General features: G+C 44.6%; 1 protein-coding gene across 8 annotated transcripts in view; it reads right to left on the bottom strand.

Annotated features, from left to right (window-relative positions):
- Window positions 1–6,659: 6,659 nt before the first annotated feature.
- The window catches only part of RASAL2 (RAS protein activator like 2), a 352,059-nt gene continuing 337,126 nt past the window's right edge, over window positions 6,660–21,592 (bottom strand). For 5 of the 8 annotated variants that reach the window (XM_041754415.1, XM_041754389.1, XM_041754408.1 and 2 more), the window contains 5 exons: window positions 21,170–21,304; window positions 19,284–19,486; window positions 17,797–17,884; window positions 14,787–14,817; window positions 6,660–12,459 (listed from right to left, as the gene is read on the bottom strand). In XM_041754415.1, coding sequence (XP_041610349.1) covers window positions 12,317–12,459; window positions 14,787–14,817; window positions 17,797–17,884; window positions 19,284–19,486; window positions 21,170–21,304 — 600 coding nt within the window. In that variant the 3' untranslated portion in view covers window positions 6,660–12,316. The remainder of the gene's footprint in view (window positions 12,460–14,786; window positions 14,818–17,796; window positions 17,885–19,283; window positions 19,487–21,169; window positions 21,305–21,592) is intronic. The other 3 variants (XM_041754427.1, XM_041754435.1, XM_041754398.1) reach the window with 1 other exon arrangement.

The following is a 21,592-nucleotide window of genomic DNA, read 5'->3' as shown; positions in this document are numbered from 1 at the left end:
CCCAGCGCCCGCTCCCCCTGGGGGCACTGAGGCCGCGGGTCGGGTCGGGTGCTGGGCCACAGCTTCCCTCCCTGGCTGCAGCCCAGGACACTCGCCGGGGATCCCGTGCAGCCAGCGCCAGCTCGCCCTCTGTGCCCGCTGGATGATTTAGGGTGGGGGTCTCGGAGAGAAGCAGTCTGTCTTGGCTGTAGGAGTTTGATGACCAAGTTACTCCGCTACTTACTGTGTGGCCCCGGGCAAGATTCCTAACTTCTCAGAATTTCGTTTTTCTCATTTTTAAAGTCAAGAAAAATACCAGTGTCATGAAGTAGTTTTCAGTGCCCGGCATCTGGCAGTTAGTACCATTGTAATGTCAATTCATTAGTGAAATGTTTAGTGATTCTATTCCTGCCTCTGTCCTTACTCAAAAGGCAGGGCTGGTCTCGCCTCCCTTTATCGATTATAAATGATTATGAATGATCAGATTATGAATTGTTGAGATTGAGGCATCGCACAGGGCAGGGGCTAATCTTATGCCTCTTTGTGTCTTTCTGGGCCTGGAATAGTGATTTACACATTGGTGGATGATTTCATTCAACAATCACTTCCTGAGGACTGGTTTTGCAAAAGGCCCTGAAGTGTGGATATCAAGATGAGCACGGCCCGTTTCCTGTTTCTAAAAGAGCTTAGCCTAACAGGGACTAAGACAACAGCGTGCTGCGGGCTGAGCCAGAAGTGTGAACCGAGAGCCCTGGCAGGATGGCGACCCGTTCACTCCGCCCGGAAAGGTGGTGGTCATTGGACAGAACTTCCGTGGAGGATTTCAGGCAGCAACACTAGCACATTTTCCCCGGCAGAGGGAACAGCATAGGCAAAGACAAGTAGAAGAGCAAGTGTGTGGTTTGGGGAGGACAAGCAGTCTGATGTGACCAGGGTATTGGCCGCAGATTTGGGAAGGGAGTGGCAAGGGAAGAGGGGTGGAGGGGCAGAGTCTGGAGGATGTGACCCTGCTGTCCGTAGAGGCGTCAGATGCTCATTTCAGCAAGGGAGCCGAGCGCTCAGCGCTGTGGTTCAGAGGCCTGGTGGTTATAAGGAAGGGCCGCTGTGTGTCTCAGGGTGTGAAAGGAGAAAGGCACGGCTCACCACTATCCGTGGACTACATTCACGCCGATACTGAGAGGAACCAGCCCCCCCCCCCCCCGCCCTGCTTAGAAGAAAAGGCTGGAAGGAAATCTGTGAAAACGTTCATTCAGGTTCTATTCAGGTGAGGAGGCTATGAGTGTTTCTCCTGTTCTGTGTTTCTGGGTTTTATAAATTTATTCATCTCACTAAAGAAATGGACAGTGCTTTGGGTGGGGAAAGAAGAGGGCGTTTGGAGGGGAGGCCGACCAGGAGCAGAGAGGCAGGAAGGGCAGGTGTGCGGAGAGGCTGTTGCACCAGGCAGGACGCGGGACTCAGGCCAGGGCAGCAGGCCAGCAGTGCGAGGGGGACGCCAGGCAAGTGGCTTTACATCGTTTACAAGTGACAATAATTGAGGAAGTATAAATACACATATTTAAAAATGCTCAGCTTTGTTCATTGAATTACAGAAATACAAACTAAAAGCAAGTTGCATTTACAAAATAATTTTTTGGGGGGGCGCAGGGCCAGAGGGAGAGGGAGAGAGAGACTCTTCAGCAGGCTCCACGCCCACCGTGGGCTCCATCTCTAGACTCTGAAGATCATGACCTGAGCTGAAATCAAATCAGATGCTTAACCGACAGCCACCCAGGTGTTCCTTAAAATAATATTTTTACCTACCAGTTTGGCAAAGACTTAAGGGGGTGAGAATGCTGAGGAGAATGTGGAAAAATCAGGGATCCCAGACACTGGATGGGACAGTAAAGTGGTGCTACCCTTCTGGCAGCCTGTCAGTTCTGAGATGGGGAACTTCATTAAGAAGCAAGAGTACAAGGTGCATGCACACCTCTGCGTCCTCCACTCACAGGGCCGTTTATCGCAGCGTCGTTTCCGACAGTGAGAACAGGAGGCAATCTAGTGGCCACTAGAAAGCTGGCAGATGGGTTTAAATAAGTTAGGGAACATTCCATGAAATACTGGGCGGCCTCGAGAGAGAATGAGGTAGATCTTTGCTCATTCAAATGAAAAAACTCATGTGTTGAAGAATATCATATATATATGTATATGTATGTATGTATATACACATATATATATACACATAAAGATTTTATGTGTCATAAAGACAGAGAGAGAGATAAGAGACAGAGAGAGAGAGAGAGAGGCAGAGACACAGGCAGAGGGAGAAGCAGGCTCCATGCAGGGAACCCGACGTGGGACTCGATCCCTGGTCTCCAGGATCTCGCCCTGGGCTGAAGGCGGCGCTAAACCGCTCGCTGGGCCATCAGGGCTGCCCGTGAAGAATATTCTAGAGCAAACTGTGAACAGCCGCTGTCCCTAGGTCAGGGGACGTGGTACTTTTGTTTAAGTATTTTACAATAACATACCACAAAAGCAATACGGCTATTTCCATATTTGGAAGGAAAAAAAAGTGACACCTGTGGGGCACCAATGGGATTTTGGGGACTGAACATGAGGCGGGGAAGGGAGCCGCCAGGGGTACGTGGGGTTGCTGCGCCTGGAGAGACGGGCGGCCACACGGGGCCGGGAGGTGCTGAGGGGAGGCTGCGCCCGGTTTCGGGTGCCACCTCTTGATGGGAATGTCGGGGGTCCCTGGCTGCCACGGTGGGGGCTCTGCGAGGCTGGCAGACATCGGGGCATCGGGCCGCGTGCGGTAGGGCCTCCTGAGAGAAAACACTCTCTCCTGGGAAGAATTGTCATCATGTCGCCCAGGGGCCAGGAATCCTGAGGTGAGGGAGTGTCACTGTGAGCACCACAGTGTGGTAGCTCACGGGGCGGGTGACGAGGTTTGGCCCGACCGAGCTTCCCCGACAGGCTGGCTCCTGCAGCCCCCGTGTGCGGAGCAGGGGCTGCCCACGCCCGGCCCCTCGCGTGGGGGCTGTCCCCAGTCTCAGACCACCTTGCTCCCGGCTGTGTGCAGGGACTCCTGCAGCCGTGACCACTGAAGGGACCGGTGGCGACACGGGAAGTACAGCCACCGCCACTCGGGCCCAGCGTTTGAGCTCGACCGAACAGCCGGGGTCTACGGAAACCGGCCCAAGTCCCACATCAGGTAAGGCCGCCCGGTGACCGGGCTCCCGCTCCTGACGGGAGCAGCTGAAGTGGGACAGCCCCTCCACAGCGCCGGGCGCTCGAGATCCTCGCGGGAAACGGCATAAACGCTGGGGAGGGCACAGGAGCAGGGACAGGCCCAGGAGCCTGGAGTCGGCTCCCCGACAACTGCGAAAGCTTGGGGAGAAATTTCCTCACCTCAGCATCTCCTCTGAGATCTCCACCCTCCACGAGGGGGTGGTAAAAACTACCCGCCCACACCGTGGGGTTGTGGCGAGCCCCGACGTACTGCTGCAAAGGTGCCTTATCTGCTCTCGGCGCTGTACGAAGGGGCCCCAGAAAGGCTGTTTCCCTGCCATGAGTACAGTGGCTCGCGGCCCAAGGCTGAGCTTGTTTATAGGCTCAGGGAACCTACTCAGAGTTTTCTGGGGTAAAGTTGGCCTTTAAAATGTGGGTGCAGGGAGAAGTGAATATTTCCAGCGTGATGTGGAGTATCTGCTTAATAGGTTAACAGGAGGAGAAAAATAAAGAGACAGAAAATAATGGCCTGCGGGTGGCCAGGGTGTGGGGCGGAGCGGGCACTGCCCACAGCCTTCGGGAGGCTCTTTCCTGTCCGCGCTGGCTGGCTGGGCCGACTGTGGCTGAGCATTCCCCTGCTCAGCAGCTGCTTTCTTCCTCCTTTTGGAAATCCTAAGTCACCAAGTAGCATCTGCTGTAGCCACTGGGGGCAAGCCTGAGTGCTAAGACCTTAAAGTTTCCAAATGGTGATCCAGGATCATTTTCACTGAACCTGACAGCACTTGCTTTTCCAGGGCAACTCTTTGGAATCCTGAAAGCAGATTTTACCATCCCAGCTCTGCTGGACCCACAGGATATGAAAGACCAATTTTTGAGTGAGGTGAGACTTCAGACCACTTCTGATGTTGACCGGTCAGATGACTTGACAATGCAGGGCAATACTGTGGGAACCAGTATACCTAGAGAAAAAGCTTTGGAAAATTAGCTCTTCTGTTCCTATTGCCATCGCTCTGGCTCATGGTAACAGGCTGGTGTGTTGCTGAGCCTTTCAGATCTTTTTCTTATTCTAACGTTTTGTTCCTAATTTTTTTTTTTTTTTTTAAATCAAGACAGCATAGTCAGAAGGACCTGAATTAGGGTCTTGCCATTCTACTTACTCGTTCTGTGACCTTGGGCAAGTAGCCTAGTCTTTCTATCGGTTTCCTCATGAATTAGAGCCAAGAAAACCTAACTCACATGGTTAGTATTATGATTAAAATGAAATATTCCATGTAAAGTGCTTAGCAAAAATTAGCATGTAGTAAGTGCTCGGTAAATGCAAACATCAGCTGTTACTTTCAACATTATTATTTTTCTGAATATACATTTGTTCCAGGCTCCCCACCACCACCCCGTTCTTTTAGAAGATTCTAAGATGGGACGTTGTAAAGAGAAAGAATTGTTCCTAAATATTGCAACAGAAGCCTCAAACTGATTTTGAAATGTGGCCGAAGGGCACATTTTGCCGTCATGCCAGATAATAATCATAAGATGTCAGAGCTGGAGAGTTCCTTATATAGGTCCAATCATAATGTTACAGACAAGAAAACAGACTGGCATTTATCTGGTAGCTTACTGCCACTTACTCACAGCCTGGGGTAGCACCCAGGCAACTTATTCTAAAATCTCACAAACTCAAGTGTCTGGAAAGAACAGTAGTGTGTGTGTGTGAATGTGAGCGCGCGTGCACGTACACGCATGCTCACCCGCGTGCGTATGTGCACTGGCCTGCTGGGGCCTGGGGAGAGGAATTGGAAACTTCGGTGCATTTTGCTATTGAAAGAACAGGTGGAACTGATGCAATTCAATATCTGACCTTTTTTTTTTTTTTTTTTAGCAGAAGTTCAAGTAATAAGACTGTAGTGCTGAGTATTAGGTTTTCAAAAGTCAAGGACCTTTTTTTTGGGGTGGTTGGGGGAGCCAAACCAGAAACCATCTTCCTTCTGGTTTAAGGTAAAGCCAATAATGGGAAATGGGGGAGTCAAAAGAGGGTTTTCCATCTTTGTGAGGACGTTATCTATTCCCTACTAATGGAGAGGATTTCTACTGCACAGATTTACAGGATGGAAAAGGTGGGGACAATGTGTGTGTATGTGTGTGTGTGTGTGTGTGTGTGCAGGAAGGTAGAGTATATATTACTAGTTTTAGCAGCATTTTAAATTCCAAACAGGAGGTGAGGAAACACCTGGAGCCAACTTACCCCAGGGCCAGGGCTAGAGAAACACTGGCACACACACAGAGCTCAGAGCTCACCCTCCAACTGCAGGGAGAGGCCCCTGGGGAAGTGGAAAAAAGAGCTCAACCCCAATCCATAGAGAGATAGTTAATTGGTCAGAGCTCAAGAGGCATCCGCCCTCTTTTCTGATTTCAAAGTTCGATAGTGATTCTGAGAAACAGGATTGAGGAGCACAGGTTAAGCCATTTGTTTTTGTTCCTTGTCACCAGACTCCCCTGCCCCTCGACCCTGGGGCTGTGTGTGTGTGTGTGTGTGTGTGTGTGCGCGCGCGCGCGCGCGCGCACGAACGCGTATGTGTGGTGGGGGTGGTGCTGCACGGTGGCAGAGTATCCTAACAAAACTCATTTATGCGCTTTCCCACTAGGGAAGGTGCTAAGGACAAAAGGCAGGCAGCTGAGACTAGGAGGTCACAAGATCACAATGGTGGTTTCTTTCTGTTTGATGTTTCAGATCCAAGAAGTCTTAAAGCTTACATTAGGTCATGAGCAATTCAGATTGAAATGGGTTGGCTTCGAAGTAAACAAAAAATAGCCCACGTCGGCTGATCTGGAGTCTGCTTCTCCTGTCTTCTCTGGATTTGGAGTCAATTTTAGTCTTTAAATTCCTAGTAGATCAGACTCTCTACATTTGTTCCAAGCTGTTAGCAATAACTCCAGATAGAGGCTGAAAGAAGTTCAGATCCACGCCCAGCACAAAAGAAAACTATCTGGGAGGAGAAAATCCTGGCATTCCTGGATCTTACAGAACGAGATAGGTAAACAGAAGCACATGGAGGCATCTGTGAACAGTAACCTGGAGAATGACAAGCAAACCAGAACAAAAAACCCCCAATGAAAGCAACAAGAATCCTGAAACAAACCCCATTAATCTACCTGGGGAATTAAGAGAGGCCACACTTCCAATGAAGTGAAGGGCACTTCCCCTATGAGCCATTAACTACTGAAGAGATTTCAAGGTCTCCAGAATGAGGAGCTCTCTGAGGGCATTGTCACAGTACAACATACTAATGCAAGCTACCTGTCCTACTACAGCTAAATATTTTTCACCTGTCAATTAGGAAAAATTATATATAAAACCTCAGAAGAATGTTCCTGCATACATTTCCTTTCTGGTTTTTCTCCTGTGTTCTAATCACCCAGATACATGCTAGAAGTAAGGTGGTAAATATGTCAAATACAGTAGCAACTTTAGTCTGAAATGTTTAAAGTTAAAGTTTATTTGTATTCTTTGTAGGAATATCAATAAAAGACCTCAAACGTATCTATATCTGTACATGTACAAGAACCATCAAAAATTATTCACAGAACAAAAATAAATCTTCTTTAGAACAAACCCAGGTAATGAAATGCAGATATGGATCTCACATACGGAACAATCTAAGTGCTACCAGCACAAAAATATGGCTTTAAAAATAAAATAAAATCTTGGGTTTTGTTTTTCTAAGGTGTATTTCTCTTTCTTGAAATAAAAAATAAATTATTTAGAGCTATTATTGTAAAATAGTCATGTGTGTTAACACATTCTTATTAAGGCCCTGGAGATGAAAAACAAAATCAAATTTAGTAGGTAAATTCCTCACAGGTGTGATTTAGGTTAGTGTGCTGCTGTCCGCCTGGGTTAATTTTAATGTAACTAAGAAATATCTAAGCACCAGTCAAAATTTAACCTTTACTAATTATTTCCACTTTTCTGCAGGATAGTGGTTATTGAGTCAATTAGTATTTAACCTTTTGGTGAACTGGGAACTGAAATTTCTCCCTTGGGGGTTTAAAAATGACAAAAATACAGTATTTATACATGAACATTTGAACCCCCTCCCACAGAGGATGGAGGCCCCTAAACCACAGCTTCCTTGGAAATCTTTTACAATAAAAGATAAATCTGGTTTTAGGTCCCAAACTAAAACATTTCCTAGTGAAAATGGAGGGCATTGGAAGGAAAAATGAGACAGGAGTAGGAAATGAAAAATGCAGGCTGAGACACAGGCAAAACGGCCACTTTGCTTTCCTGGGGTGGCTTGCTGTGTTTGCCAAGTCTTGCCAGCTTGCTTACTCAAACACCTGAGGATTAACTGCCCAGGAACCAAAGCTCCTTCTTTCTGGATCCTACTCTCAGATCAGTGACATTCAGCTTTCTTTCTATGACCCGCATGGCATCAGTGATCCTATCTAGGATTCTTGAGACAATGTCAGACCAAATCAAGTTCAAGTCACTTTAACTTATATATACATATAACATATAACACATATGGTACATTTTAAAGAGGAACAGACCATGGTCATAACATCTAACAAGTAAGAGCATAAAATCTAAAAAGCTCAAGAAAGTCTGGAAATCACTGTTCTGCAAGATGGATTAGCATTCAGAAAAAGGAGGCCCTAGGAATTGTGTTTTATGTGGGTGCACATGTGTTGTCTACAGAGACTACCTTTCCACTAATCTATGTATTTTAAGATCTGGCAAACGATATAAATCCCATTTCCTTGAACCTTTGGGCTACTGAGAAGGCTGCTGTGCATTAGTCCCTGTTTGGATCATGTATCTTCCTCACGTTCTTTCTGTCTTCATAAGATATTCTGTCTCATGCAAATTTCATCACTTTTGTCCTTCCTAACCTCAACGGAATTCATAACTGGGTCACGACAACAAGATAATGCTTCTAGAACTAATAACAATCACTGGAACATGGAAAGGGATTCTAATTAAAAATTCGACACACCAACACATCTCGCTTTTATAAGACTAGTAAAATAGGTTCTTCCAATTGACACCTTGATAGAAACAAAGTATCCCAAATTCTTGGCCCTCAGGTAGAGGGTGGGAAGGCAACTATTTACTGTTGGGGCAAGCAGCAGATTTCACACATGACTTGAGAAGGGGAGGGGGAATGGAGAAGACCCTTTTAAAGGTTTCCACAATCTGCAGGAGAAGGTGGCCCCCATGGGGGTCACTGACAATACACTGAAGCAGTGGCACAGACTCAGGAGCTGCTGGGCCAGGCTCAGCAATAAGTCTAGTCTGGTGTCCAGACTCAGCTCAAGGTCACATGTGACTAAGGTAATCCCAAAGAGGATTCCTTCCTCAAGTTGTCCCACAACCAGCCTTCTCAGGAACTCCGAACTGGAGATAACTAGAATTTAATCAAGGTAGAAGTCAAAGCAAATACTAATGCACTCACTTGATGGCTACTGTCTTGCTCCATGGTTTCTGAAAAAGAACCGCTTCCTACCTGAGGTACCTCTGAGGACATAGTCAGAGCTTGGAGCCAGAAGAACCACAGATCCATAAACGAAGGCTGAGGTCGAATAAGATCTGGAAAGCTTTAAAGTCCAGCTAATTCTCAAGGTCATACAGCAGTCAGAGACAGACACTCCTGCTTTTTCTTTCACTGTCCAACACCATCATAGGGAAAGGTGGCAGCAGATCAGAGAAAGCGACCTGTGACCAACTTGATACTGAGTGAACACAACAAGAAGTTCTAAGAGCACAATGAGCCCAGTCTACCACATTCTCCTTATGGACAGGCCACCCTGGACTCCGATGGCACCTTGGTGAGAGCACCTGGAACATGGGAGATGCTCAAGGGCTTGTTTTAGTTACTATGTGTCATCTCCTATACTGTATATACTATAGAGACTCTGGGAACATGAGGACCTGATGGAAATGTCACTCTTTCTGCTGCTTTGGCCCAGAAAGCCTGTTGCTCAGTGATACAAAAAGCGAGAATGAAAGCTCTTTCCTTAATTCCTAGATCCCATCCACGTTGTCTTTGTTAACAGCTAAGTCTGGCCATCAGCTTAGACAAGCACTTGGCAAGCACTACCCCTGAACCCCAAATTCTGTTTGACTGCGGTCCAGGCTGCAGCCTGCAGTATGGTGATATGTGGGTGGAAGGGAGAGTCCAAGCCATGGCTATCTTAATCCACCTGCCTCTCTTCCATTATGCCCTCTGCTCCACAGAACATACCTATGTAGTTATTTGGGCTGAAGAGAAGCCAAATTAAGCAATACCTCCATAAAAATGATCAGCTGTTTGCTGCAGTCTTCCACACTTAAAAAAATCTTTCAGAATAAGTTGTATAGATTGCAGCTTCTCTAAAGAAATACTCAGAAAAATATTTGGATAGGAACAAGGCTCAAAGGATAATCTAATACATGTCAACAAATCTGAACTTCTAGCCTACTTCTAACTAGATTTTCTTACTCTTTTCTCTGCATTCAAGATTAACATAATGTTTCCAAACATTTTGGGCATTCAGTCTTCCAAAGAAGGCAGCCCTCTAAAGAGCTCCCACAATGTCAACAAGATCTACGCAGCCATCAAAAGCACATTTGGTATTTTTGTGTCTCCCCCAACCTCCCAGTATAGGTAAGCTTATCAGGCCTCTGTAACCCATAACCATCACTTCAGAGCTTCCAAACCTGAATGGAGGACATCGGCCAAGTTACATGCTTTTAAGGCCGCCGAAACCAACAACTGTTTTACCAGGCTTCTTACTGCACAATGGAAGGCTTTTGCAGAGAATGGATTAAAGGTGGCTGGAGCTGGGAATCGCTCTAAAGGAGGCCATCTATGTTTATACTCCCAGGCCAACAAAGGGCGCAACTTTAGCATTTGTAGGGTGGTTTTCCTATTAAAGTAAGTGATCTTGACCACGATGTGCCCTAAGCTTAGAGGGAAGAGGTAAGAATTTGTAAAACCACCACAAAGGGCCAAGAAAATAACCAAGTGCCCAAATAGGAGGGCACAAAAACCAGGTAAGCACGATGAGCAGCCTGTTTCACATCTCTGACTGGCAGAACAAGAAGATTATGTAGGAAGTGTTTCAAAAGGTTGTGGGTTGGGGGCGGTTGGGAGCTTGTATGATGCAGAGTCCAATACAGAGATCCACCCGAGAGAGGGCAGCACTCAAGAGGTCCAGGCGCAGTGAAAGAGAGGCTGTTCACACAGATGCCAAGTCTGGGCTTCACCCAACGGAGGACAGGATCAATGTTCTCATTTCCTTACAATATTCTATTATGTAGAAACACTCACTCTATGTTTAGAGCTCCCTCAGGTCTTTTTCTTTTTCCTCCTCTCCCTTTTTCCTTTCCTTTCCTTTTTTTTTTTTTTCTGAATTTCCTTAAAGTTTGTAATTTAAAATAAACACCATTAACTCATTTGAGAAATGTTGCTTTTTCAGGATAAAGAACTGCTTAGATCTTGCTTAAAGAGATTCAAAACCCTTTTAACATTATATCTGACAGCAGAGAAGGCATGAACTTTTCCTATTTGTGCAGTTATATGTACATATGTGTGAGTATATATGTATATATATTTGTATATATAATGTCTGTTTTAACACGTAACATTCTATACTTCTGATAATCAAGTTTGCATTCAAGATGACATTTCACACCTCTGGAATAAAGGAAGTAAATTAGCTTCCACAACTGTTTCTGTCCTACAATAAAGCCAAGGATGACAGTTGGTGAAACTGAGTCATTATTGCCAAATCTACGAAGAGCATGGGAGTAACAACTGGAATGCATGGCCCCTGCACTTTCAGTTTTCTTTTTTTAGAAGAGTAATCATGACTTTTGAGAGAGCCATGCTTCAGATCTGGATTTCCTTTCCAAATTTTTGTGAGGGAATTAGGAGAAGAAGCCACTTAAAAGCTAAAGATTGAGATAAAAGTACCCTGCCCAGAGATTTGCTAGTACAATGGATGAAATCTTTATCCCAAACAAAAATTAGAAGTTACAAATAGAAAAGTTTTTTTTTTTTTTTTAGTTTTTTTTTTTTGTAAATAGGAAATATTCAGAGATTCCTGCTATGGTATGATTAGCCCTTTTCTATGTGGAAGAAAGGGTGTTTATTTTGGATGGCTTATGGACAGCATATTTGAACAACCTCTCCAGGGGAGAGTAAAACCCTGTTGGTGAAGACTGCTCCCACCATGAGGGAGGAAAGGGCAGCGGGTGTGTGAAGATGAAGATGGTATGCAGAGACACAAATATTTATAGTTCTGTAAACTCTAAAGAGGAAAAAGAACACCCTTTATTACAACTGGGGTTAAAAAAAAGCCCCCTACCTAATAAAATGGGCAATTCCCATCTGCTCTAGACAGAAGGAAATAAACATTAACAGGAGTTCAATAGAAACCACTCCTAGAGTCCAGTTTTGATGCACCAGCTCTTATCTGTGTCTTCTGAAACAGTGTATCCTCAAATCAGATTAGCTGTCCATCCAGAACCAGTCTTGGCTGATCAATGGGATCAAATGTTTTGTTTGGTTCTTGGTGTTTGCATTTCTCCTAAAGGGCAAGGGGGCCAGAGTGGGGTTTTTAGACTGGCAGATGAATCCCTGAAAAATTCATTCTGACGATGTCCTATTGCACTCCATGTGCTTCTATCAGATAGACATGTGGCCTCGACCTACTGAGCCCCTGGGCTCACTTCTCACTCACACATTCTTCCTACCTTTTCCTCCTCTAACAACTGCAGTGCTTTAACAAGAGGAAAACGATAATAAAAATAGTAATAATTAAAAAGGTAATCTACATTAACTTCCTTTTGGTATATTACAGTGGTATTTTCTGTACATGGCCCAGAACTAAGTTCCCTATGTACATAGAGACATGGGGGGTGGGGGGAAGCATCGACCTTAGAAGTCTTAGACTTATGCCCTGAAAGACAAGGTTCCTTTCTTCATTCGAGACTTTTTCTCCACTCTGCTGTTCTGAAGTAGCCAAGTTCTGTAAACCTGGTGGGGTGGGGGAGAGGGCTGCAGACAGGAGAGTGGGGACGTTTCCTTCTGTGTCTTCCCACAGTCTGTGTGTTCACAGGGCCCGTCAGCAGCTGCTGTTTTTGAATTCACCATTCTCCGTGATGGAAAGCTTGGTGGGGTTGGTGGGGGAGATGCCATTGCGGACCTGCATGCTGTACCGCTCCTTCACTTGGGTCAGTGCGCTCATCAGTCTGGTGTTGGCCGAATCCAGGGACACGATTCGTTTTTCCTGCAACACACCAAGCAGGGCTTTATGCAGGCTATGTGCGGGAAATCACATGGTAATTCTCCACTGTTCTAATGCTTTCTATCAAACAGCAGTACGCATGATGCTTCCCAGACAAATGGAACGTCTCTGCCTCTTTCTGCACACTACTCGGTTCAGCTTCCCCTGAGCCCAATGGGTCTGTCTGTGTTTATTTTCTCTCTCTTTTTTTCCTTTCAGCACAGCAGGACCAGTTATTAATTATCCCTTTGGATACTAGGACGATGTGAAAAAGACACCATGTGTTACTTCAGACTGCAACAGGGGTGTCAAGCTGCCTAATGGTATTAAGTGCTTTGGGTCAAAATTAAAACATAGAAATCAGGTGGCAAAGAAAGAAGCACCAGAGGTTTCATTTCACAGAGGAAAAGTGCATGTGCTCTATGGATTCTCAGCCCCTATAGAGGGCACATCAGTCACATTTGGAAATAATTCACATTGTGCTCAAAATTAAAACAATACATGGTGGCAGTTTATAGTCACCAACAAAGTGAAGATGCAACAGCAAGAGGGGAAAAAGCAGCCAGAAGCTCAGACCAAGGGGTCATTTGAATATGGGAAGGGAGATGTGGCCGAAGGGGGATGCCATAAACATAACACATGAAAACAAACAGAGAACACAAGCTCCTAGACTCATTCCAGCTCAGAGTTACTCCAGGAAAGCTACCCAATAAGGAGATTGTTTTCAATTTACTTTTGAGTCTCTGGGGGAAAAAAATGCCTTAGAACCAAAATTTTGGTACCAAACACACCAAAAAAAAAAAAAAAAAAAAAAAAAAAAAAATCAAGACGGAAAAAAGGGCCATCCCCCGCCAAAATATGGCAATTTTAAGGAAAGTAGGCTCATCTAACTTTGAGGAAAAAAATCATTCCATCAAAATATTATCAGTGTCACAAAGATTAGGAGAGAAACCCTAATCTTAGTTTCAGCAGGTAGGGAGATTATTCCAGAACCTTTCCAACATGCAGTTGTCACTTTTCAGGAAAGAGGCTAACGTTGAGAGGGGTGGTCTTCACCTACATCCTTGAAATTAAAAAGAAAAAAACACCTGAGGAACAACCCCCAAAGCCAAAAGGAGCCTTCCTCCTCTGGGAGTGTCTGAATTTACCCTGGGAAAAGCGTGGTAAGGCCGGTCAAGGTGAGGTGCAGAGAGGACAGAAAGGGCTGAGGGTTGGATGCTGCTTTTTCCTAAGGGACAGCAGGCACCCAGGGCTATGTCGGAGCACTCTGTTGGGAAACGCATGGCCAGGAGGGGGGCTGAAAGGGGGACCAAGTGAGGACCACTGCCCTCTACTGACCTGGGGGATGCTGGAGGCAAAAGTATAACAGACAAGAGCATCAAGTAATGCTCCCCTTTAATCTCCTACTTTGGGAGTGGGATGGAGCAGCAGGGCTAGCAGTTTCAAAAGTATGAGAAAAACCTCTTGTTATTAGCATTAAAAAAAAAAAATGTCCTCCTTTTCCCTGATGGAGGTCCCAGGTGGTAACATATATAAAATCAGCATTACTTGGTAAGCATTCATCTAGTATAAGATGCTTTTTATTTTGGGAGAGTAACTCATTTTAAAGGTTGGTATAATTCAATGAAAGAAAGATCTCTGAGGCTTAAAAAATAGTAATTAAAAAAATCATAGCCAATGGAGTTTACTGGGATAACAAGTATAGATCTCTAAAAAGCTGGTAGGTAAGGACTGGGCAGTGGTTCTCAGGAGACAAGGAGTAGGGGCCAATGATGATGTTCCCCCCTGGTTAAGAATAGTCTCTGAACAGAGTAACTGGTAATATCTTAAAATGATTAAAAAAGAAATTTCAGTATCAGGATAAATTATAAAGGCCCAACACAAAGGAATGTAGGATTCTTCAGGTTTATCCAAAAAAATTTTTTTGGCATTTGTAAAAAGTTGTTTGATTCCTAAAGGGTCAAAAAAGAAGGCTAAGAATGATTGCAATGATTTATTTCCTATAAGAGTAACAGCTGAAGCCAAATAACCCCCCTGATGAACAGCTGAAAGTTTCCAAGTGGACAAATCCCCTTTTGTAATTCCCCCCACTGCCAACTTCTCAAAAATAAAACAGAAAAATAATCAAATAGGGACTTTTGAAAGTCAAGTTCAGTTGGCAAAAGATGCTCTGACATTTTGATTCTGCCTGGGTTGAGAGGCAAAGCAATCCACGCCCGACAGGAAGGATTTCCAGTGTGGGGAGTGCAGGAGCTGGAATGTGTAGGAGGCCAGTGTATCGGGCCAGGGCTGGGAACTGCTCAGCTAGAGAACGGACCGGGTTTACTTGCCTGTTTGAATAATCTCATCTCCATTTATGACCTGTAATTTAACACAGCGGAGATATCACTTGCAACAGTAACTAGGCAGCTGCTTGCTTCTCATAGGAGGAAGCCCTTCTCTGTTCTCCATCTGAGTCACATGGAGAGATCCTGGGGGGGTGAAAGTGGCACAGTCCCTGGTTTGATGCTTAAGAAATGTTCCCTTAATTCCATCATCAGGATCCCCACGGCTGTGCTACAAGGTTCAAGTCAGGTGGTTCTGCCCTGACCCATGAAATGTTCATCCTCCTGTAGTGCCAGTTAGAAAGTGGCTGACCGAGGCCAGGCCTCATAGCATAAACTCCAGGAGATCTAGAGGCTGACTTCAGGGACGAGTCTTGCCCATAGGGACATAGGACTGCTGACACAGATGAGAACCAGTTCATTGGGCACCGGACCTTTAGTGCTTTGGGAAATGTTGGGCTCAACTCTAATATAAGGAAAGCAACTGTATTTGTTTCAGAAATATTTTCCACTACCAGTGGCACCAAGGAAGATGCCAGAGACCTAAAAGTATGGGCTATCTCACTGAGAAGCTTTCACCCCAAACTTATGCACATTCTATTAAATGATGCCAGAAGGGCTGCTCTGCTCCATCAGACACTTATGATGTAAGATTTATCCCTACAAAGGAAAGGACCTGATATAAAAAGTCATTCATTACAAAGGATGCCCAAAGATGTTCAAAGTCTTTTGCTATAATAAGATTTTAATGTATCAGTAAGACAATAGCTGGAATTGGAGGTCATAATCTTTTTTTAAAAATTAGCTTTCATGTTTATGATTTGTGCTATACACATGGTACACTGGGTTTCAAAATGTGATCTAGTGGATTCTCCAAGTATTCTCAGGGACCATGGTGGGCCTCTGGTAGAAAGCATGCAGTACAGTAATGCTTGTTTGAAAAGGTAATTTACTACAGTTGGCTAGCTTCACTGTGATTTCATCCATGAGCTGACAGTGGTCCTTACTGGTAGTGGTCAGTATGAGCAGCTGGAGAGTGATCTATGGAAGGCTCCTCTGTTTTGACCAAAATAGTCCACGGCATCCAAGCATTTGAAAACCACTGTCTTGAGGTATGGACCCAAAATGTCTAGTTTAGCCAGACCACCAGCTGACGCTGACTAATGATCTGAGGATCACATTTCACCCATCCCTGAGCAGCGACAGCCTCCTGGTTAAATGAGAGAAGGTCCTCACTTTCCAGAGCTTTTGAGGCCTGAGAGATCCTATTCCCTTCCTTGTTTTCACCAGCCATGCCTGACTCCTGCTTCACACACGGTTGTCTTGCCCTCGATGTCAAGACAGGGAGTGGGAGTGGGTAGAAATCATCAGAAGCTAATGAGGCTGTCTTGACAAGCAACCGGGAAAAGGGAAATGCTCTATGCACAGATCCACAATTGTGACACACTCAAGCTTCCTCTGCTTAAGATTGACACAGTTTTAGACCAGCTGGAATTTTAAAAATGGTCTGCTTTATCTCATCAGAACCAAAATCTCTCCCAGTGTGGTTATTAATAGAACTCTTCCTGCATTATTTTGTCACACTGAAAATCCACGAAGCGGAAACTTATTAACAGTGGTTTTCCTGACTAAATTGCTTTCTGTATCCAGGCTATATCTCCAAAGGCTCTGGGGTGAATTTTTACAGTATGTTCGGCAAGACAGCCTTGTCTCCACTACCCCTTCCTCACCCACCCTGGGGACACCTAGAAAGGTTTAAAAAAAGGACCAAGTCAGATAATTACAGCAGACCTTTCTTCTGATTCTTATGAGGTCCAAATATCCAGAAACTACAGAGTCGAAAATATTCCAGGAGCGACGCTGATGAGAGCGTCACAGCTCACACTGGCTTCCACGCTGGGTGTGTCTATGGAGCACGGGGCCCAGGAAGCCTCCTTCCACCGCTCTGCTTTCAGCCTCACTCCCAACTCCTCTGAAAAATAAACCCCATCCCACATTAACCCTGTCAGGAAACTAGACAGGGGGTGTTAAGTGCATGCTTAAGAATCCTGGGAGCTCCGACATAGACGGTCCCCTGGCTGATATGCAGAGAGGAGAGTAGAACATAAAGTCCTTGCTCCCAGTTTTATTTCATAGCTTAGGAATATGATAAGGTCTTTAAAGGTGAGAAATGTAAACCCGTATGGGCTGGCTGTCTTCAGGAAGGGGATATATTTGGTGACTAGACCAGCCACTCTATCAAAACCGCACCTGCCTTTTGTTATTTGTTTTGTTCTAAAAAATACAACCATATTTTGCAATGATAAAATGAAACCCAAATCGGCGATGTCTCCTGCTTCCTGGATTTTGCTCTGATCACTGATGTGCCCCTGTGAGGTGCTCTTGGCAGGCATCCCACCATTAGTGTCAGAGGTATAAGCTATAAGCTATGCTGAGCAGGGGCCCAGGTTCTGATTTCATCAGGGCTAAGAGGCTCTCTAAGCACAGTGCCAATAAAGAAGGGCAGCCACGCAAATCCCAGGCATCACCATCAAACCCTGAACCAAAAAACAGCAAGGAAAGGTACCTTCCACAACCCTGTTTTTCCCTAGTATGTGGGGCTAGAGGTCGACGGCACAGTGAACGTGACTAACAAGACCGTGAACATCACAGCCAAGCAATGGTCAGTGGAGGTCACAAGCCAGACACATGCGGTGTACTTTTCACAGGTACCTAGAGAATGCCCTCCTTTCCGTAAGGAAAGAAGGAAACCCCATCATGCACTAGGTTGAGATTTGTCAAGCAACTGCACTGAGCACGCTAGTACTTTGCTGGGTTAACAGACTTGTCACCAGTAAAAGAAAGGAAAATTAATACAGGTCACATAGAAACTCTTTTAATCTTCAAAAGGTAATGCTGCGAACTTTCCAATGACCCATTTTGCAGTACATGCCTTGGCATTTCCAAAGGTCAGAAGTCAGGAAATTGAACAGTTATTATGAACAAGTGCTTTCTACCAGATTCAAGGCCTGCTCACCTGTGCATCGATTATTTTTTGCTTTGCATCAATAACTGCTTGCATCTCAGCATGATCCTTCTTCAGTTCCTCTTCCACAGCCATCAGCCTAGAACGTGGCAGCAAGGAGACAGTGAGGATGTCAAAGAGAGGCCAGCTGATGTAGGGGACAAGAAACCCAACTTGGCAGAGTCCACATTTCCATTCCTTCCCAACGAGAGGTCCATAATCACGGTTGCTTTCTTCTTTCCCACCTTGGAAGGAGACATCCAAGGCTGACCTCTTTGCCTGAGACCAGATCCCATGCATTTTTATCTCCTCTGGGACAGAATCCCCATAGTCATTTCCTCCTTCTCCTCTGTCAGATTCTAACCCCGGCCCAGCTTATTTCATTGTAAACTACCAAGCCAACCAGAAGGAAACAAACAACTCTCTCTTAATCTCAAGTTCCCTGGGACACCTGGGTGGCTAGTGGTTGAGCGCCTGCCTTTGGCCCAGGTCATCCTGGGATCGAGTCTTGCATTGGGCTCCCTGCATGGAGCTTGCTTCTCCCTCTGCCTGTGTCTCTTCTCTGCCTCTGTCTTTCCATGTCTCTCATGAATAAATAAACTCTTTTAAAAAAAAAAAAATCTCAAGTTCCCTGGTGACAGCTGTCCCTTCTCTCCCTGCACAGCTGAGTTTCTCAGAATGTGCTACACTTAGTAGGCCTGCTTTCTTTCTCAGGCACTGTTCACATCTTAATCCACTGACACTGAACTCCATGAAATGGCTCGAAGACTGCTCTCTCCATATTTCTGAAACAACAAACCTTTTCTGTCTTTATTTTGCTTGACCTCTCTGTATAGCATTTGACAATAGTCAAGCACAGTGGTTATGAGCATGGGCTCTGGAGCCTGAATGCCTGCCTTCAAATCCTGGTTGCTCCACTAAGTGACCTTGGGCAGGTGACTTCATGGCTTTGGAACCTGTTTCTTTATTTGTAAAATGAAAAATGAAAATAATTCCTGCCCCCAAGGTTGGCATAAAGCATTTTTATTTAGATCAAACCAATTATTATTTGTAAAGTGCCTGGCCCACAGTTAAGTGTTATGCAAGTGTTTGGTATAACTGACCCCTCCCTTAATCTCCCTTGACATCCTTGGCACTCTCTCTCTCGCCCTAAAGATATCCGTTGATAATGTCCTTCCATGTCTCTAGACTCATGAGAAACAAACTGACTCTTGGACATTGAATACTAAGACCTATCAAGTGAGTTGCAACATTTTTACTTTTTCGAATTATTATGATGAAAGAGAAACAGGCTACCTCCATCTTCAAGGAAGGGTATGAAGGTGTCACATTTAGAAAATTTTAAGAGATACAGTCATTCACCATATCCACACGAAGTACCACAGAGCTAATGTAGAACTGAAGTGGCTTTTGCTGCCACTACTTCAGGATTCTTTGGATCATCTTTCGATCCCTTTGTGTCCTAACTGGCCCCCATCCACCACAGGTGATGGTCTGACCTGCTGATGATGCTTTTCATCTGGCTGTCCTTCTCCTCCTGCTGCCTGCGCAGGCGCTCCTCACTGTCCTCCAGCCTGGCCTTGTATTCCAGCAGCAGCTTCTGCATCTGCTGCTCCTGCACCAGCAAGCGGCGCTCGTATTCCTCAAGGCGCCGGCTGGACACTCTCAGGCGCTCCTTCAGTTTAGTAATTTCCTGCTCATACTAGAGCAGAAGAGAGGCATCAAAGACAAGGAGGGAAAAACTGGAGTTACATTGGTTTTGGAAATCAATGTGGTCGGATGCTGTCTGGGCTGCCATTCTATGTGCTGCTAATATTCTTAAAAATGATCGAAAGGCATGAATGGTAAAGGAGTTCTGTCCTCCCTCCCCCTAAAATCACATTTTTAATCTGAACTTGGCATTTCGAATCTATATTATTTATGTGTACCTCTTTCCACATTAAACTACCAGTTGCTGTAAGCCACAATCTGTATCAAATTGGGGCAGGAAAAAAAAAAGATCAAGTACTTAGGAACCTGACAAATAACTTAAGCCAGTTGTCTACCAGAGATTTCTGTATCGTCACCTGTACTGTAGGACCTCTGACATCAGACTGTCATTCCTTCATTCTACTAGAATCAGCCCTTTAGAGAAGAAGCAACATTTCTATAATGTTATGCTATCAGGTAAATAAATAGAATCTGATGGCAAAGTAAGCTATTGCTGCTTTCTCCTCAATTATAAATGTGTAAAACATTCAGGTCACAAGCACTAAGCAAAAGCCCTACATATACTCCAGGGCTGATTAATAACTGTCTCTTGGCCCCCCCCTCCCTTTTTTTGGCCCCTTTTCATGACGTGGTTCATCTGCTCAATCTGGGACTGCTTACTGGAACATGTATGTTTTTCTCACTAAAGTTTTATATAAATATACATAAACCAAAGCTTTATATAATAAATTCTCACAAAAGCTTTATGTAATTCCATTGGTTACACAGCCCTTTCTTGTCCTAATACTACAATAGTCGGGGTGTGAGTGCCTTGGAATGTCACATTTCTGGTGAGGTGAGGTGAGAAGTATAAGCTTTCTTGTAGATGGTCTACTTAAATTTATTACTAGTTCATGATAAATCTGTATGGTGCTTTGTAAAATGCAACTATTTTCACAGACTATCCCATTTCATTGACAATAAGGCAGTTAGCTTCTGCTTACCCACATCATGATACTAAACTACACTCGTTAAGCCAATAGGTCAAAGATGACAGTTTTCATGACAGTTTAAAAAGGTAGAATGCATCAATAAGCATATTTTAGGATCAAGCTGATAAGTAAGCAGAACTAGTTGTATGGTTGTTAATTAAATGAGAGAATGCCATCCATGATGGCAAAGTTCTTATTTGATAATCCTTTTTCTCCATGTCAACTTTTCTTTAAAACAAAACCGAAATAATAGATAATATCTGTTTACAAATCAATATAGGGCTAGGAGCTCTTTATGTAGAAAAAGCAAATAAGGGGGTAGGGGGAAGACAAAAATCATTAAATAGGACCTGGGAAGGAAGTCTGGTCCAAGGGTAATTTTGGCCTTGGTTGAAGACTAACAACCAGCTTACAGAAACACTAAATATTCCCCTTCAATGACTGGAAATTAATAGCAGAATGTTCTCCAATTTAAGATAACATATAAAAAGAAAATTAACCCTTCTACTCCAGCCTGACCAACATTTTCTATTTTCATACAGAGACACTACTGACTTGAAATATACAGGTGTGTGGATGCTCGATAAAATAAGAGGTGGAGCGGAAACTGGGGAGGGGAAAGACATCATGTTATTGGCAAGACAGTCCTTCTGGTGGCCTATCACTGTGGGGGCAAAAAGTGAACAAAAACAGGCTAGTTCTACCTTCTCAGCATGCTTGGATTCATCTGGATTTTGCTCAGTCTCTTCCACATCCTCTTCATACTGTCCATTGTTCAACACCCAGGCTGCTGTCCTCTCTACTGGGGACATGGTGGCAGAGTCCACAGGTGACTGCACCTATAACAGAAACATTTATTAGCATTTCCCCAAACAGCTCATTCACTAGTTAGGTTTTGCAAAGGGAGTTACTCTTGGAGGACAAAACTGTGACCTAATAAATGCTCTCAGTTCTAACTAATATTTTATTAAAGATGGGGCTGGGGGTGGGCAGGAATGAGAATATCTGCTTGTGTAAGAATATACTATTCTGAATAGAAATTCCTATGCATCACATCTAAGAAAAGAAAGCAAAGGCCTTAAAATTGTTCACTAGTCCAGTGGTCCAATCACCAGAGAAATTACAAT

Source organism: Vulpes lagopus, chromosome 1, assembly GCF_018345385.1.
Source record: "Vulpes lagopus strain Blue_001 chromosome 1, ASM1834538v1, whole genome shotgun sequence".
Taxonomy (NCBI): Eukaryota; Metazoa; Chordata; class Mammalia; order Carnivora; family Canidae; genus Vulpes; species Vulpes lagopus.
Note: the sequence above shows the minus strand (reverse complement) of the source record. Positions and strands in the feature narration are given on the sequence as shown.